Below are 15,135 nucleotides of genomic sequence, written 5' to 3'. Positions count from 1 at the left end.
ACAGTATATAAAAATAAATCCAATCCAATCTGGAATACCGAAAACTATAATATTAGCACGATTTCTGCAATTTTCAGATTGTGGTCATTACAGGTACATGAATCAAACTTTAAACACTCAACATCACATTTACAAAAACACACTGACCAAATCCTAAGAAATCTTATAGAAATGTCTCCCATTAAAAGTACATAATATATGGCCTACATAAGAAAAAATAAAGAAAATTAGTTACATTTAAATAAATAAACACATTTCACACATTTTACTCTAAATTTGGCTGCCCTTACAGTATCGGTCATCATCATGTGCCAACTTTCGCGCCTTTCCAGTTGGAAAGGGCGACGGAAACCTTTACCTTTACCTTTACCTACAACATCCATAACATCTAAATAGCTACATACATTAAAAATATGAAGCAGATAGTTTAAGCAGATGCACTTATTATATTACAGCCACTTAGGGACAGTCAGCTCAGCTGTGTCTGACTGGAATGGCCTCGTGGCTTTACAGAACAACACCGTCCCACAGCTTTAACCCTCCATATCTCTCAAAGATCTGCCTGTATCAAAAAACCCATAAAACCTTGCTCCTACCATCACTTTTGACGCCAGGATGATGTTCAAAATCATGAAATCTTACGAATTTATTCACAGATGCATTGGTTGACCTCATCACAAACTATAAGCCTAAATATATCTGCACAAACATCATCTCAGGTGTATTTCAGACTCCAAAAAGTCCTGGATTTCTCACTGTACATTTAATTTGGCATTCACTGTGGGCTGGTACACGCAGCTATGCAAAACTCTCACCTCTGCCTTACCTTCAGAGACGTTGATTCGCTCCTCCTCGCTCCACACTGACAGAGGACTTTGAGGCCTTCAAAGTATGCGCTGAAGCCCTCTCTTGAAGCAGCAGAGAAGCCTGACCATCGGGCTGATGCTCACACACTCGCTCCCTCCAGCGCTGTGACCTGCAGGGCCCTCGCGAGCTGCTGGAGATACTGTAGAGCTGCCACACATGAGCAAAGCACCTCCTTCCTGTTTGTCACTATGAACAAGCTTGTGGTAAACTTTCCATGACATCTCAATATTGAGGGCCACTAGAGCACGTTTCATTCATCTCAACCGCTCCCTTTTTGAAATGCCTTATATGACGTGGGGATTGTTTTATGACAGAGGAAGAGCAAAATTATAGCTTTTCTGAAATGAAAATTTGGTTTGCAGTTAGTTTTCAAACATGGCTAAATAGTAACTTTTGCCTCCGCTTATAATCAGCTAACCAGGCTGATTATAACAATGAGTCATATTAACCAAAAGACAAATTTTCTCAGTTTGTAGAAGCAATGCTTCGCAGAAGCTCTTTTATACACTACATGTTGTGTGATGAACTAAAAGGTGATCTTTCAGAGTAGAATACACCGAGAAGGGTAGTTATTATAGTGTTGACTATCATATATCAGAGTGGAGTTAATTATGGAAACTGATGAAAGATTGCTAGGTTAGTTTCCATATCGAGAGGACAACCACAGCATCCTTCCTGTATGTTTGAGACATGAATGGGTTTCAATCCCGCTCTCTCGGTTACAAAAAGCATACAAATAAAAGAATAAAAGTGCCATAAAACAGTCTAGCACATTCTTCTCTTATCATCTCCGGACTGATTTTGAATGGAAAATTCTTTGAGATGAGATTCTCTGACATGACATTTCATTTATGTCCTCGAAAGACAAGCAAGGTGTAGAAGATGAACTGGCTGTGAGAGTTACAGCTGAAAAGAAACACTGTACGACCATACAAACGTCTGGCGTCATTTACTTTTTTTGAAAGTCGTCTCTTAAGCTCAGCAAAGCTGCATTTATTTGATCAAAAATACAGTACACACTTGTAATATTGTAAGATATAAGTTAAATGAAGCACATCACAATTATTACACTGCTATTTATCAAATATATAAATTCGCTTCAATCAGATAAATAAGCATGAAACATTGACTTGATTTTAAATGAATTTATTATTATGCAAGGTATGGATAGGAGTCACTTTTATAGAACTTCAGTTATATCAATTATACAGTGTAGCAGTCTTTACACAAAAATATCAGACTGACCAATCAGAATCAAGTATTCCAGAATGTGTGCAATGACAATGCAATGAAATAAATAGCTAAATAAATCCTAGACTAATATTTCTGTTGTATGACAAAAGTCACAGTAGATACGTTCACTAGGCCGTGACATTATCACTGCAGATCTCAGTGCTCCCATATTAATAGAATATTGATCGCATTTTATATCAAATATTAAAAAGATGACAACTTTTTTTGTATATTGCAGTACAGCATTTTTTTTTTTTTGGTTGACTATTGCGAGTCAGCATAAATCAAACAAATGAAACACACAATCACATCATATTTCTATGATGAACTAATTTCTTGAGGCTAGGTACTTTCTCAAAGTGCTCAGTGGGTAAAAACGATAAAACAAAGAGATATCAACGTGGCATCAATATAATAAGAGCAAGCGCAACGCTCATTGGCTTGAATTTCAGGCCAAACACCAACACTTCCTGTGGGCTAGTTTTGTTCTTGTACGTCCTATATGTTCTCGACGTGACGGCGAGCATCAAGCAGATGTCAGCCATATATGGTAAAGACAGCTATATACTCACTGGACAGATGCTAGATGCTGCACTTTTGTGGGTCCAAAAAAAAAAAAAAAGTAGGTTATTCTCATCGCAGAATGTGAAATTTTTCCTAAAAACAAATGGCTGCTGATTACAGATGATCTATAATACAATAAATCATATCTACATTTAACAGGAGCTGCTCCATCATGCTTATGTTTGATAAATAGATAGAATCCCTTAAACTGAGCTTGACGTCTTATCTTAAACTGTCAAAATCTTTGCAGAAAATTGTAAAAAAGATGTTTAAGTTGTAGAGAATGCAGTGCTGAGTTGTGAAAGTGTAATTGTTAACAGCGTGTGGTTTGGTCAGCAGCCATCTGCAGGTAAAGCGAGAGAGAAAGCAAAGATTAAAACAAAGCAACGCCCACACATTTTTTCCGATGAAGTGGTCCTTCAAAGAAATTCACTGTCTAAGTGTAGCAAGGCAGCGCTTTGAGTCTTACTTTACTCTCTGAAAGCTTGACTGCTGCGTGAAACGGAGTACAATAATAAAAATGACACGCCATTTGCCATGACAAGGCATACACGTGCCAGAAATACTAAACAGATAGATTCCAAAAGTGGAAGCAAACACGCAAGGCAATAAATCAACAGCATGAATCAAACACTACACACTTTAGACAGCAGTACTGTAAATATTAAATAAATCACATAAAAACAACTAAATAAACCTTCATAAATAAAACCTTCACAAATAAAAAATTCACATAAAACATTTCTGTTTGGGGAGTGCCAAAATGTATAAAAATATTTTATAATGTACAAATATCCGGCGTGATTATCAGACTGGCTTCACCCGTCTGAGCGGGTGAGATGATCTGACACCCGTCAGCAGCTGGGCTCATCCATGTCATCATCGCTCCAGTCTGGAGGCGCATCTGTGCCAAAATATCGATCCCCAAAATTTCCTGGACAAAAAAAAAGAAAGAAAATCTAAGCACATTTTCTCAAACTGATCATTACTGTAATGTGTCTGGATGTTTTACAGTTGTAATTTTCATTATTCTCATCAGATTCTCCTTACTTTATTATTATTATTATTATTTTAATTCAATAAAACAGTACACTGTTTCATCTTACTCACCCTCATAATACACACCCACATATACAATTAACCCTTTTATAATATTAAAGATATTTCAAATAGAATATTTAGAGTTTAAATATTCTAGCGGAGTCCCCTGTGTGTGTTTTTCGAGTTTGTCACATGACACACCGCATCCACAATATGTATTGGTATATGACCGATGTATTGGTTTATTTAAAAACAAAATTTTATTCAAAATATTCACAAACTGGAAAACAGTACTACAGATTTTTATGCCATGTCAGCTTCTGAGGCAATTTTCATGAGTTATAAGAGAGTTACAGAAATACAATAATAATGAAAAGCAAATAAACCGAAAGATACAACATTTAAAATGTTTTACATTTACATATGTGACCCTGGACCACAAAACCAGCCTTAAGCGTCAATTTTTTCAAAATTGAGATTTATACATTATCTGAAAGCTGAATAAATAATCTTTCCATTGTCGTATGGTTTGTTAGGATCGGACAATATTTGACCGAGATGCAACTATTTGAAAATCTGGAATCTGAGGGTGCAAAAAAAATCTAAATATTGAAAAAAATCACCTTTAAAGTTGTCCAAATTAAGTTCTTAGTAATGCATATTACTAATCAAAAATTAACTTTTGATCTATTTACAGTAAGAAATTTTAAAAATATCTTCATGGAACATGATCTTTACTTCATCAGCTTCACTGATTTTTTTGGCATAAAAGAAAAATCGATAATTTTTACCCATACAATGTATTTTTGGCTATTATTACAAATATACCCCAGCAACGTAAGACTGGTTTTGTGGTCCAGGGTCACATATGATACAAAATTCTGAAACAGTTCTTCACAAACTGGTTTTCTGTTAATCTGATTCTCAAATTTGTAAATAAATATATTTTGTACTTTAAACACATTTACAATGTTAGTTTACACTGAAATGCAGAGAATCAGAGTCTGACCCACCTCCCTTTAAAGAGTAAACTTTATAGTTACTGCTTCTATAGACAGAGTATATTTAGTATTTGTGTATTTAAATGTTTGAAACCTAACACAACCATCATGTGGTTGAAAATACTGAAAAGTTGTGATATATGTGATATATAAGCTGGTTCAGCGCAACTCAAAGCGGGAAAGCAGATTTGAATTTAGCATCTAATCATGTTCTAATCACACTGATTATCCATGTCAAAGGGTTAATATATAATATAGTGCTGTCAAACGATTAATCGCATCCAAAATAAAAGTTTGTTTACATAATGTGTGTGTACTGTGTATATTTATTATGTATATATAAATACACACACATACAGTATATAGTTTGAAAATATTCACATGTATATATTTATAATCTTATAATTTATATTATATATAAAAATATTTAATAAACATGACATTTTTCTTAAATATATACATGCATGTGTGTGTATTTATATATAGATAATAAATATACATAGTACACACACACATATATTATGAAAACATTATGAAACGCATATTTTGGATGCAATTAATTGTGATTAATCGTTTGACAGCACAAAAATAATATATAAAGTAATAACTATGAAACAAAAATCACACATTGCAAAAACCTTAATGGTCCTATTGGTCCTAGAGGTAAAAAAGTCTTCACTTTCCATTAAGCAATGTATAATTTATTCATTTTTTTCTTATGATTTGGGGTGAAATATGAGCCAGGCATGCTCAAGGCTGGTTTTGTGAGAATTGCCCATTTGTGTAGAACTTTTAGGACAAAAAGCCACAGTTAGGCAGAAATAATGCTGATAAGGTCTCACCTATGCCGGGGATGATGTGGAACAGGTCATTGACCTTCTTGTCAACGGCGGTTGTGATGATTTTGACCTGAGGAAAGGCGTAGGCCACAGAATGGACGCCCATCTCAGCCATCAGCAGAGACACCAGCAGGATCTTATCCTCCTGAGCATCATGATCCTACACACACACACACACACCTCATGAAGAAAATACAGCCCCGTTCCTCCACAGTTTTCATATTGAATAGTGTGCCATTTATTTCCCAAAAAAAAAGAAAAAAAGAAGGCATTTGCACCACAGAAGTATTACATTTAATATATAAATCACAGATGTGGATGATTTTATTTCAGCTCATGCATCTTCAGTGTTAGTAAATGAATTATATTTAAACCCGTGTGAGAGTAAAGAGTGTGTTCTCAGATGGTTTATTTTATGTTAAACCTTCACCGGTGCCAAAAACGCTCATAGAAACGGATAAATACAGCTCTGTAGAATTAGTGTGAGAGAATGTGTAAAGTTATGTCATGCTCTATGGCTGCTGTCAGCTAGTGAGGTTTCTCTGCTACGCCTACACTGAGACAAACAAACTGGGCCGCTCTACATGTGGTGCCTGAGTAGGCGTGTGTGTCTGTGCCACTGCACACTATCAGTTCCATTAGACGGCGAGAGGTGTTATGCAGGAAAAAAGGTTCAAATGCAGACTTACAAGTAAAACTCTGATGGCCATCATGGCTGCCGCTCCGGTGGACACAGTGCAGTCCATCAGAATCACGTGATCCTCGCTGATGTCTTTGGGCAGACGCAAATAGTGCAACTGGATGGCAACAGAAAAGACAAGTGAAATGTGCAGCAATAACATGTCTAAATGAATGAATCAATCAAAATTAGCAAGTGAGTTCATGCAATTATGTAAACATTTCTTTCTTTAAAAATAATATTTACTCTATATTATATTGTGCAAAATGACTGATGGCAGGTAATGGGAATGTGTTAAGAGTGGTACTCTAAAAAACAACTGCACAATTGCATTGATGCATCATATTGTTGTCAGTGTTGGGAAGGTTACTTTGGAAATGTAATAGTATAAATATTTCAATTACTTTATTCATACAATGGATTACTTTTGAATATTATTCATTTTGAAACAACCAGGCAGGGTTAACTTTACAGTAGGGCACAGCCACCACAAAATCAGACTTTAGCACGGCTGGTTACTTCACTTTAGATAGTCCTGAGGTTAAAATTTAAATAAAAAAAATAGCTTAATAGCTATGATACGGTTTTTGAAATCAAATCTTTGCATATCTATGACAGGATACACTAGCATCTAACAATGCCTTGGAAGACAAAAAAAAAAAAAAAGGTAATCTTAAAAATAGAGCATATACAAACTCAAAAAGAAATAAAACCGTTATTGAGTAAGCATGTGTCCTATTCTGTGTCCTAAACCCCTGAAACACTGGTGTCAGCAATTTATGAAAGAGATCAATTAAATCTGTATGTGGGTGTGTGTGTGAAAATATTCAGATGTATTTGTAATCATTAACATTTTCATAAGTAATTGTAATTTAATTACACATTTTTTCTCAGGAACTGCAACAGATGTAAATAGTAAGTGTAAATATAAAGTTACATTTATTTTGTAATTAAATTACATAACTCTGTTGAATGTAACTAGTTACTCCACAACAATGATTGTTGTGAAGAACAGAAAGATACGAGTAAGACTAGAGCACTGCTGCAGACAGATTTCGTATTTTCATTGTCTTTTTATAAATATACACACATACATACATATACATTGTGTGTGTGCATATATTTATATATACTGTGTGTGTGTGTATGTATATATACACATACATATATACATATATATATATATATATATATATATATATATATATATATATATATATATATATATATATATATATATATATATATATATTACACACATATACATATATATTACACACACACACACACATATACAATAAAACGTGTAAACTACACCAAATCGCTGAAACCAATGTTTTAACATATTTACTTTTCTTTCCTAGAAAAGAAACTAAATGTTAACTATGAATAAATTGAGATTATCATAATTTTAATTACTTGATTGCAAATCCAAAATAAAATGAGAAAAAAAAAAAGTTAAATTTTTAAAACAAAACAAAAAAACCTAAATTTTAAAGCAGCAATAAATAAAGAAAATAAATGTTATAAACTACAAAATATCTATAAATTGTACTAATAACACAAAATACTGTAACACTGAAATGTCTTGCTCAGAAAACGTTTAACAATGATCTTTAAAATAAAACAATTTAAATAAGCAAATAAACAAATAGTAACACTAGTTTGGGGACCAATTCTCACTATTAACTACAACGTTTGCCTAATTTTCTGCTTATTAGCATTTAGTAAGGTAGTTGTTAAGTTCAGGCATGGGGTAGGGTTAAGGGATCTAGAATATGGTCATGCAGAATAAGGAATTAAAATGTGGTTTATAAGTACTAATAAACAGGCCATATGCTAGTAATATGCAGCTAATAAGCAACTAGTCAATAGTGAGAATTGGTTCCTAAACTAAAGTGTTAACATTTTACTTTAACTGTCTTGATCTCTCTGATATGTGTAAGATCTGGGGAGGTAGTAAGAGCAGAAAAGGGCGTTACCTCTGGCTCTCCTGTGTCCTGATTGGTCTGGATGAGGATTTTGCCAATGCGGACGTCTTTGCACACGGCCCTAAGCGCAGGCTCCATGGTCTCTCCCGCCCTGAGAATCGACACACCCGTAATCTGCTCAAAACAAAAAAGAGGGAGAGTCTGTGATTTCCTTTTTAGGGCCTAAACTTTTCAACACGACACAGAACAAAGACATTTCTGTATGACAGAGGAAATCCCCAAACGAGCAGATTGATTAGGCTGATGTTTTTCGAGGCACATTATTTTCTTACCCTCTTCCCATGAAAGGTTTGGCCCTCGTAATCTTCTCCTTGTGGGGTCTGAACAATGTGAACCTGCAGCAGATAACAGACAAACTGTAACGTCAAGCTGTTTTTGTCCTGGCATATCACATGTAGCTAAACTGATCTTCCTCTCTGATTAAAAGCCACAGTAAAATGTCAGCAGCAACATCATGAAGCTCACTAGCTCACTGCACTTCTCCTGTGAGTGTTTTAAGTGTAAAGGTCGCCGTGTTGCTGCTGCGCATTGCTAAGCCGATTTCTATCATGTTGAGTTTGAGTTAGTCTGAGTTTCCACTGCGGTGGACAAGTGAGACAAGTTTCCACGTTCAAGACGAGGTCTCCATGCCCACACACTCAAATCCATTTGCGTGCTGTTATTAGGTCAATCTTAAGATTCCCCAGCAATCCCTCCATCTTCGCTTGGTCTGTCACTCTTTTCTCACCTGAGATGGAAGGAAGGACAGCGCTCTCTCGATGAGGAGCCGCATTAACCTCTTGGAGTAGAAGATGAACTCGTCTCGACTGGTCTCTTTATTTCTGCAACACAAGCACGAACGATAAATTTACTTACTAAAACGACAAAACAGTTGTGTGTTTATTCACGTTCAAAAAATTGTAATAAAAATGGAAGATATTTTTTTGAACCTTGTAAACTTTTTATTCAAAATATATTACATAATATATTTAAATGTATAACAATTATTTATATATATATATTTATATATATATATATATATATATATATTTTTTTTTTTTTTTTTTTTTTTTTTTTTTTTTAAGAGCTTTACTAGTTAATCAGACATAAGACCTCATAAAACAAATGGACCAACCCAATTTTCCCAACAGGCATTTAGGCAGGATATGTAGTAGGACTTCCCCTATTTTACCGTGCAATAGCCGTTAGTTTATGTTACAGCCTGGCATAACCACGCACAGCCTGTGACATGGACGAAAGCAACGAAAACAACTTTCAAAATGAGTACATTTCAGCCACTGGCTTCTGCTTCTTGATATTGGTAGTTGGTCACAGGTAGTATGAGGGTGAGGGACAATTTCCAACCAATAATGGGTCACTGGTATGTTCTGAGAGGGTGGGGGGAAAAATAAAATAAATAAAAAAAGAAAGAAAAAGAAAGAAAAAAACCCCTAAAAAAAACTAAACTAAAAAAACAAGCCAAAACAAAACCAATCAAAGCAAACCAAAAAAATTATAAAACATAAAAAAAAGGATAACTACGCTAAAAATGAAACAAAATAAAACAAAACCAACCAAAAAAAGAACACTAAACAAAACAAAATAACAAAAAAAATGAAGGAAACAAATTTAAGCTTACATAAATACAAAAAAACACAAAAATAAAAGAAAAAAGAAAAAGAGAAAAAGAACTACAATAAAAAAAAAAACTGCAAAACCAATCAAAACAAGAAACCAAAAAATTATCATTAAAAAAAAAAAAAAAAAAAAAAAAAAAAGACCATGGAGCCTGCCCTTAGGTTAAAAAAATTGGCAAATTGTTGGTTATTTTGTCTATACACATTTTCGAACTATAAGTATCAAAATTATAAATGTGTTTTGCATAAGGTCTTTCCACGTTACTTCACTCTGAACAGCCATATGAGATGCTGTACAGTTAGTCTGGAAACTCTCAGTACTGCTGAGTTTTACACAATGCATACACTGCTGTGAGATGTGTGAAGTAAACTGCTGCGGCACAGACGTGTGTGTGTGTGTGTGTGTGTGTCTGACCTGATGATGGTGTGCATGCCGCGGACTTGCGGCGTACTCTCCAGAACACTGAGGGTCTGCGGAAGGGGCTGGGCCTGGTGGGCAGACGCCAGGGCCGCCCTGTTACCATCATCACCGGCAAGAGACAAACAGATAGTAAGTCATCAACGCAGGGGAATTAAAAGATATGTTCATTCCAGCACTACACAGGCGGAGAGAGACACATGCTCACACAATAGCTACAAGTGTCACCCAAAGGCCATCATTCAAACGTTAATGCAATGTTAGAGGAGAGCGTGAAGCGAGGATTTAGAAGCATACAGGAATGATTTATAGAATAGAGAACCAAAGGACAATCTCCAAATGAAAAACTGACCCGTCTATGAATTAGTGTTTAGATACATGTATATGGTGGCCCCAAAAAGTATTTTACCACTTCTATTCATTGTATTTGTCAGGTTGGGCTGTTGAAATGTTTGGGGTCAGTAGTTTTTTTTTTTTTTAATTTAGCAAGGATACATAATAAAAAAAAATTTATCAAAAGTGACAGTAAAGATTTAATTTATAGCAAATATTTCAGTTTCAAATAAACACTGTTCTTTTGAACTTTCTATCCATCAAAGAATCCTGAAAAATGTCACTTCCACAAAAATTTGCAGCAGCATAACTGTTTTCTACATTGATGATAAATGTTTCTTGAGCAGCAAATCAGCATATTAGAATAATTTCTGAAGGATCATGTGACACTGAAGACTGAAGTAATGACGCTGAAAATTCAGCTTTGATCACAGGAATAAATTATATTTTACAATATATTCAAATAGAAAACAGTCAATAAAAATTAATTTCTCACAATATTTTACTGCATTTTTGATTAAATAAATAGCAGTCTTGCTGAGCATAACAGACTTTTAGAAAAATTAAAACCAAGCCCAAATATTCAAACAATCATAGTTATACTTTTTGAAGCCACTTTTCACTCCAGCTTGCAAAGACTATTGGTTAATCACATCTGTTAGAAAACTTCATGAGCTCTGAGTAGGTCAGGCTTTTTTGGGAGTATCCCATGATTCAATTTCAAAAGCACTCAGGTCAAAGACTGCATCCGGTCACAAACAAAACACCACCTTCAATGTAAACTCTGACAAACTCAAGAAGAACAGTCATGTCATTGCTTTACATTTAAATTAGATGCTTCATTAAAACATAGATTTATGATGACAATTTGCAGTCTTTGGAAATCACACCAAGATCTCTTCTGTTCTACTTATGGTTTGTAATACAGCATAAAACATGAAAAAAAAAAAAATCATAGGCAAATCTCCTCACATATCCCAGCGGAGCTTTCTCTGTGGGGGAAGTGACAAACAACAGAAAAACAGACAATGACAACAGGAAGAGAAGGAAAAGAAAAGAGACGTCACACACTGTCAGGTGAAGGAGGATGAGGCGGTCACATGACTCCGAGTGGAACAAGAGTGTGACAGCTGCGAACGGCACTTCAGCACACAGTGTGCATGTTCTGTGGGCAAATCATCCAGCACTGATTACGCCATTCAGCTCATTTTACAGTTCACCCAAAATGACCATTTTTGTCATCATGGAATACAAAAGAAGCAAAATGTCCCAGCTGCTTCTAGGGGGAAATGTGATGTGACAAGTCATCTGAAGCCTTACGGTAGACTATGTGGGAAACTGACGGAAATTTAAGACTTTCATGCACGTTCAAATATGTCAATGACGATTAGTAATGGAACCAATGAAGTCTGATGGCAATGACCTCCTCTTAAAGTGATAGTTCACCCAAAAATGAAAATTCTGTCATTTACTCAGTCACGCATGTTTGAGCTTACGTTTAATGTATTTGATATGTCTGTGCATTGAGCAGTGTTTACATCTGAATAAAAGCCTAAATTAAATCTGTTCGTCTCATATAACAAACTGCTTATATGAAGTACTTGCACTGTTTTTATGAACTAATGAAGGGACAGAAATGTCTCAAGTTTTATTAAAATACCTTAATTTGTGTTTAGAAGACGAGCCACAGTATAGAAAAAAATTGAAGGGATTGGCACCAGAGAGTATCATGGCACGCTCAGTCTCTCAGTTTCAATCACAATCCATTTATAATATTGTGATGATGCATCACAGCGCATAGTATTGTGAGATTTGTATCATGTGTTGTGAGGTAACGTGATACCCAGCCCTAAAAGAGTCAGGCATGTGAGTTTAGAATGACATAAAATGAATAAATGATGAAGTTATATTTTTAAGTGAACCATTTCTTTAACCTGTGCAAGCTGTGACAGTACCATGCAAATACATAATTTTTTTTTTTATATATAAATATTTGGTGTGGGTCCTCTTGTAGCTGTCATCCTCTCATTCACTTTCACTGACACAAAGGTCTGCTACATCCTGTGTCAGGGGCTGTACTTCCTCCTGTTTCTCTCTCTCTCTTCCTCTCCTTTCTGTCTGTCTCTCTCTCACACGCATGTGCTGTCGTTTCTAGTCCAACGGAAAAATTTAACTCTTTGTAGTAGACATAGGAAACTTCAGTGCGTGCGAGACGCCGTGTTCAACAATAGCTACAGAGACAACCATGAGAGAGAGAGAACGAGAGGGGAAAGATAGAAAGAGAAAGTAAGAGAAAGAGAGGTCAAGGGGAGGAAGACAGCGGAGTATTTTTAGACACGGCATGCAGGGAGGGTGTCTGCTGTAAAACACTGAAGGATGGAAAAACAGAAGGTATCTGCCTCCCTCCTGACTGCAGCGCTGAGGATCTATCCTCCCATATTATATCATGCCATGAGACATCCATCCCATGATGCTCTACAGCTGGGCAGTACTGGATTGATCAGTGCTGGTCTGTGGTTTCCCAAACATCATGGCTGTGAGTATATCAGTGTGGGTCTGTATATAATAATAAAGCTTGACCCTTTTATTATTTTTTGACAATGCCAAATTTTTTCCCATGTTAATGAAAAACAAGAATGATCTTTAAAACCAGTCAAGAACACTTCCAGGTCATATCTTACCCCCAAATAAAAATAAATAAATGCAATTAAACAATATAAAACTTATAAAAATAAATATAAAAATTTAATTATTATTATATTTAGTAAAATAAATTAAATAAGTGCTTTTACTGCTAACTAAAACTAAACTTGAAACTAATTTTCAGCCATTGAAATAACGCTGCAAAAAAAGAAATATATATATATATATATATATATATATATATATATATATATATATACACATTTAAATATATTTATTTTATTTTTATTTTTTGCAGTATTATTGCAGTTACTGAAATAATGCATAAAACTGCATGGAAAACGTAAACATGTAAACAAAACTTTTTTATTAGAAATGCTGCCTTGACAACTTTAATAAGCTTAAATTTAAGTACTAAAATTAATATTAAAACTAAAAAATTAATTGTACATATATAAATTAAATTTGATAATTTATACATTATTCACACATTAAATATTTAAAATGTAAAATTAAATTAAATTTTAAAAATTATTTTATTTAAATGTTAAATATAAACTGATGTACAAAGTACTAAAACTAAAATTATAACTGAAATAAGAACTACTTTTAAAACAAACTAATAAAGTTGCCAAAAACTAAAATAAAAATGACAACTGAAAATAAAGATAAAAGCTAATTCAAAATATTAATAAACACCATATTAGTATATGAATAATACTAATACATTAAAATATAATAATAATAATAATAAAAACAAAAACAATTCAATGAAAAAAAATATATATATATGTCGAGGTAAAATATGACACGTGTCTTCATGCTAATTAAAATTCACTAGATTCATTATTTAAAAAACTGAACCACTCCAATGCTCAAAAAAGACCAATGTGACAATGAGCAGTCAACAGAGACGCTGCCCTCTTTTGGTCTGTACAGGAAGTGCAGCAGGGCTCAGGAGGAGGAAGATCCCGTCGTGCTGTGAAGGCCACAGTTTAAGAGGCTGGTATAAGTTTCCCCTACAGACTGATCTAAGGCCAGTTTTCTCACTTCTGCATTTGTGACTGCTCTGAATATCATCAGCAGCTCTGAATCCGATTGTCAGGACTGAGCCCAGATCAGTGCCGAGGGGAAACTTCTGTGCAGGCAGTGACAGGAAGTGAGAAGATGAGCAGTGCTACTCTACCTGACGCTGAGTTCACGCTGTGCCACCACGAGTGGAGAAAGAGGGGAAGAGAGAATAATCCAGTGCGGTGAGAAAGCACAGCCAAACAAAACGTGTCACCAGTATTACAGAAAATGAGCAGGCCCACACAGAATCTGCTTTAAAGGGACATTTTGAGCTGATTTTAGGAAAAAATCTGTGGGATTCTATGGAATGATAGAGTATTACTTTCTTAGTGATAGCTGAAAATATCATAACATTTTGATTAAATCTGTGGCTGCAGATTCCCTGTGGGCCTGAAAATGAGTTACATCATTTGCTGTTTAATATTACAGTCAATGATACAAACCACATGACAAGTCAAATATTAGTCCACTACAAAGCATTCCCAATCCAGGATGCATAAGCATTATTAAAACTACTTCTCATGAGGTGCACGCCACACACTGAATATTGCTCTAATAAATCTCAGGAAAAACATTTAGGAGGAAACAATAACATTTTCATAATCAACAAAACACATTGTTGCATTATAAAGGAAATATTAATGAAGATGTCTCACAAGGAATAAGAATCTTCTTAGATAATTAAAATGTTGATTTTCTCCTGAAATGTATTGCAGTATTGGTGGAATGACAAGGTCTTTGCACACTGCCTCCGAAACTTTTGTCTGTCATAAAAAAATTTAAATAAAAATAATATTCAGATCAGGTTCGATTTTCTGCATAACGAGTTTTTTGATAGG

The 15,135-nt window shown here is 34.7% G+C and overlaps 1 protein-coding gene across 5 annotated transcripts in view; it reads right to left on the bottom strand.

The window, feature by feature from the left end:
- Positions 1-1,999: 1,999 nt before the first annotated feature.
- Positions 2,000-15,135, bottom strand: part of LOC306859464 (uridine-cytidine kinase-like 1) — a 33,652-nt gene continuing 20,516 nt past the window's right edge. For 2 of the 5 annotated variants that reach the window (XM_079400495.1, XM_079400497.1), the window contains exons 8-15: positions 14,412-14,428; positions 10,247-10,345; positions 8,943-9,036; positions 8,488-8,550; positions 8,207-8,329; positions 6,235-6,342; positions 5,549-5,705; positions 2,006-3,598 (exon numbers count right to left, since the gene is read on the bottom strand). In XM_079400495.1, coding sequence (XP_079256621.1) covers positions 3,519-3,598; positions 5,549-5,705; positions 6,235-6,342; positions 8,207-8,329; positions 8,488-8,550; positions 8,943-9,036; positions 10,247-10,345; positions 14,412-14,428 — 741 coding nt within the window. In that variant the 3' untranslated portion in view covers positions 2,006-3,518. Of the gene's footprint in view, positions 3,599-5,548; positions 5,706-6,234; positions 6,343-8,206; positions 8,330-8,487; positions 8,551-8,942; positions 9,037-10,246; positions 10,346-11,554; positions 11,575-14,411; positions 14,429-15,135 lie in introns of all 5 variants that reach the window. The other 3 variants (XM_079400494.1, XM_079400496.1, XR_013783306.1) reach the window with 2 other exon arrangements.

This window comes from Barbus barbus, assembly GCF_936440315.1.
Source record: "Barbus barbus genome assembly, chromosome: 40".
NCBI classification, from domain to species: Eukaryota; Metazoa; Chordata; class Actinopteri; order Cypriniformes; family Cyprinidae; genus Barbus; species Barbus barbus.
This window is presented reverse-complemented; position numbering and strand designations above follow the sequence as displayed.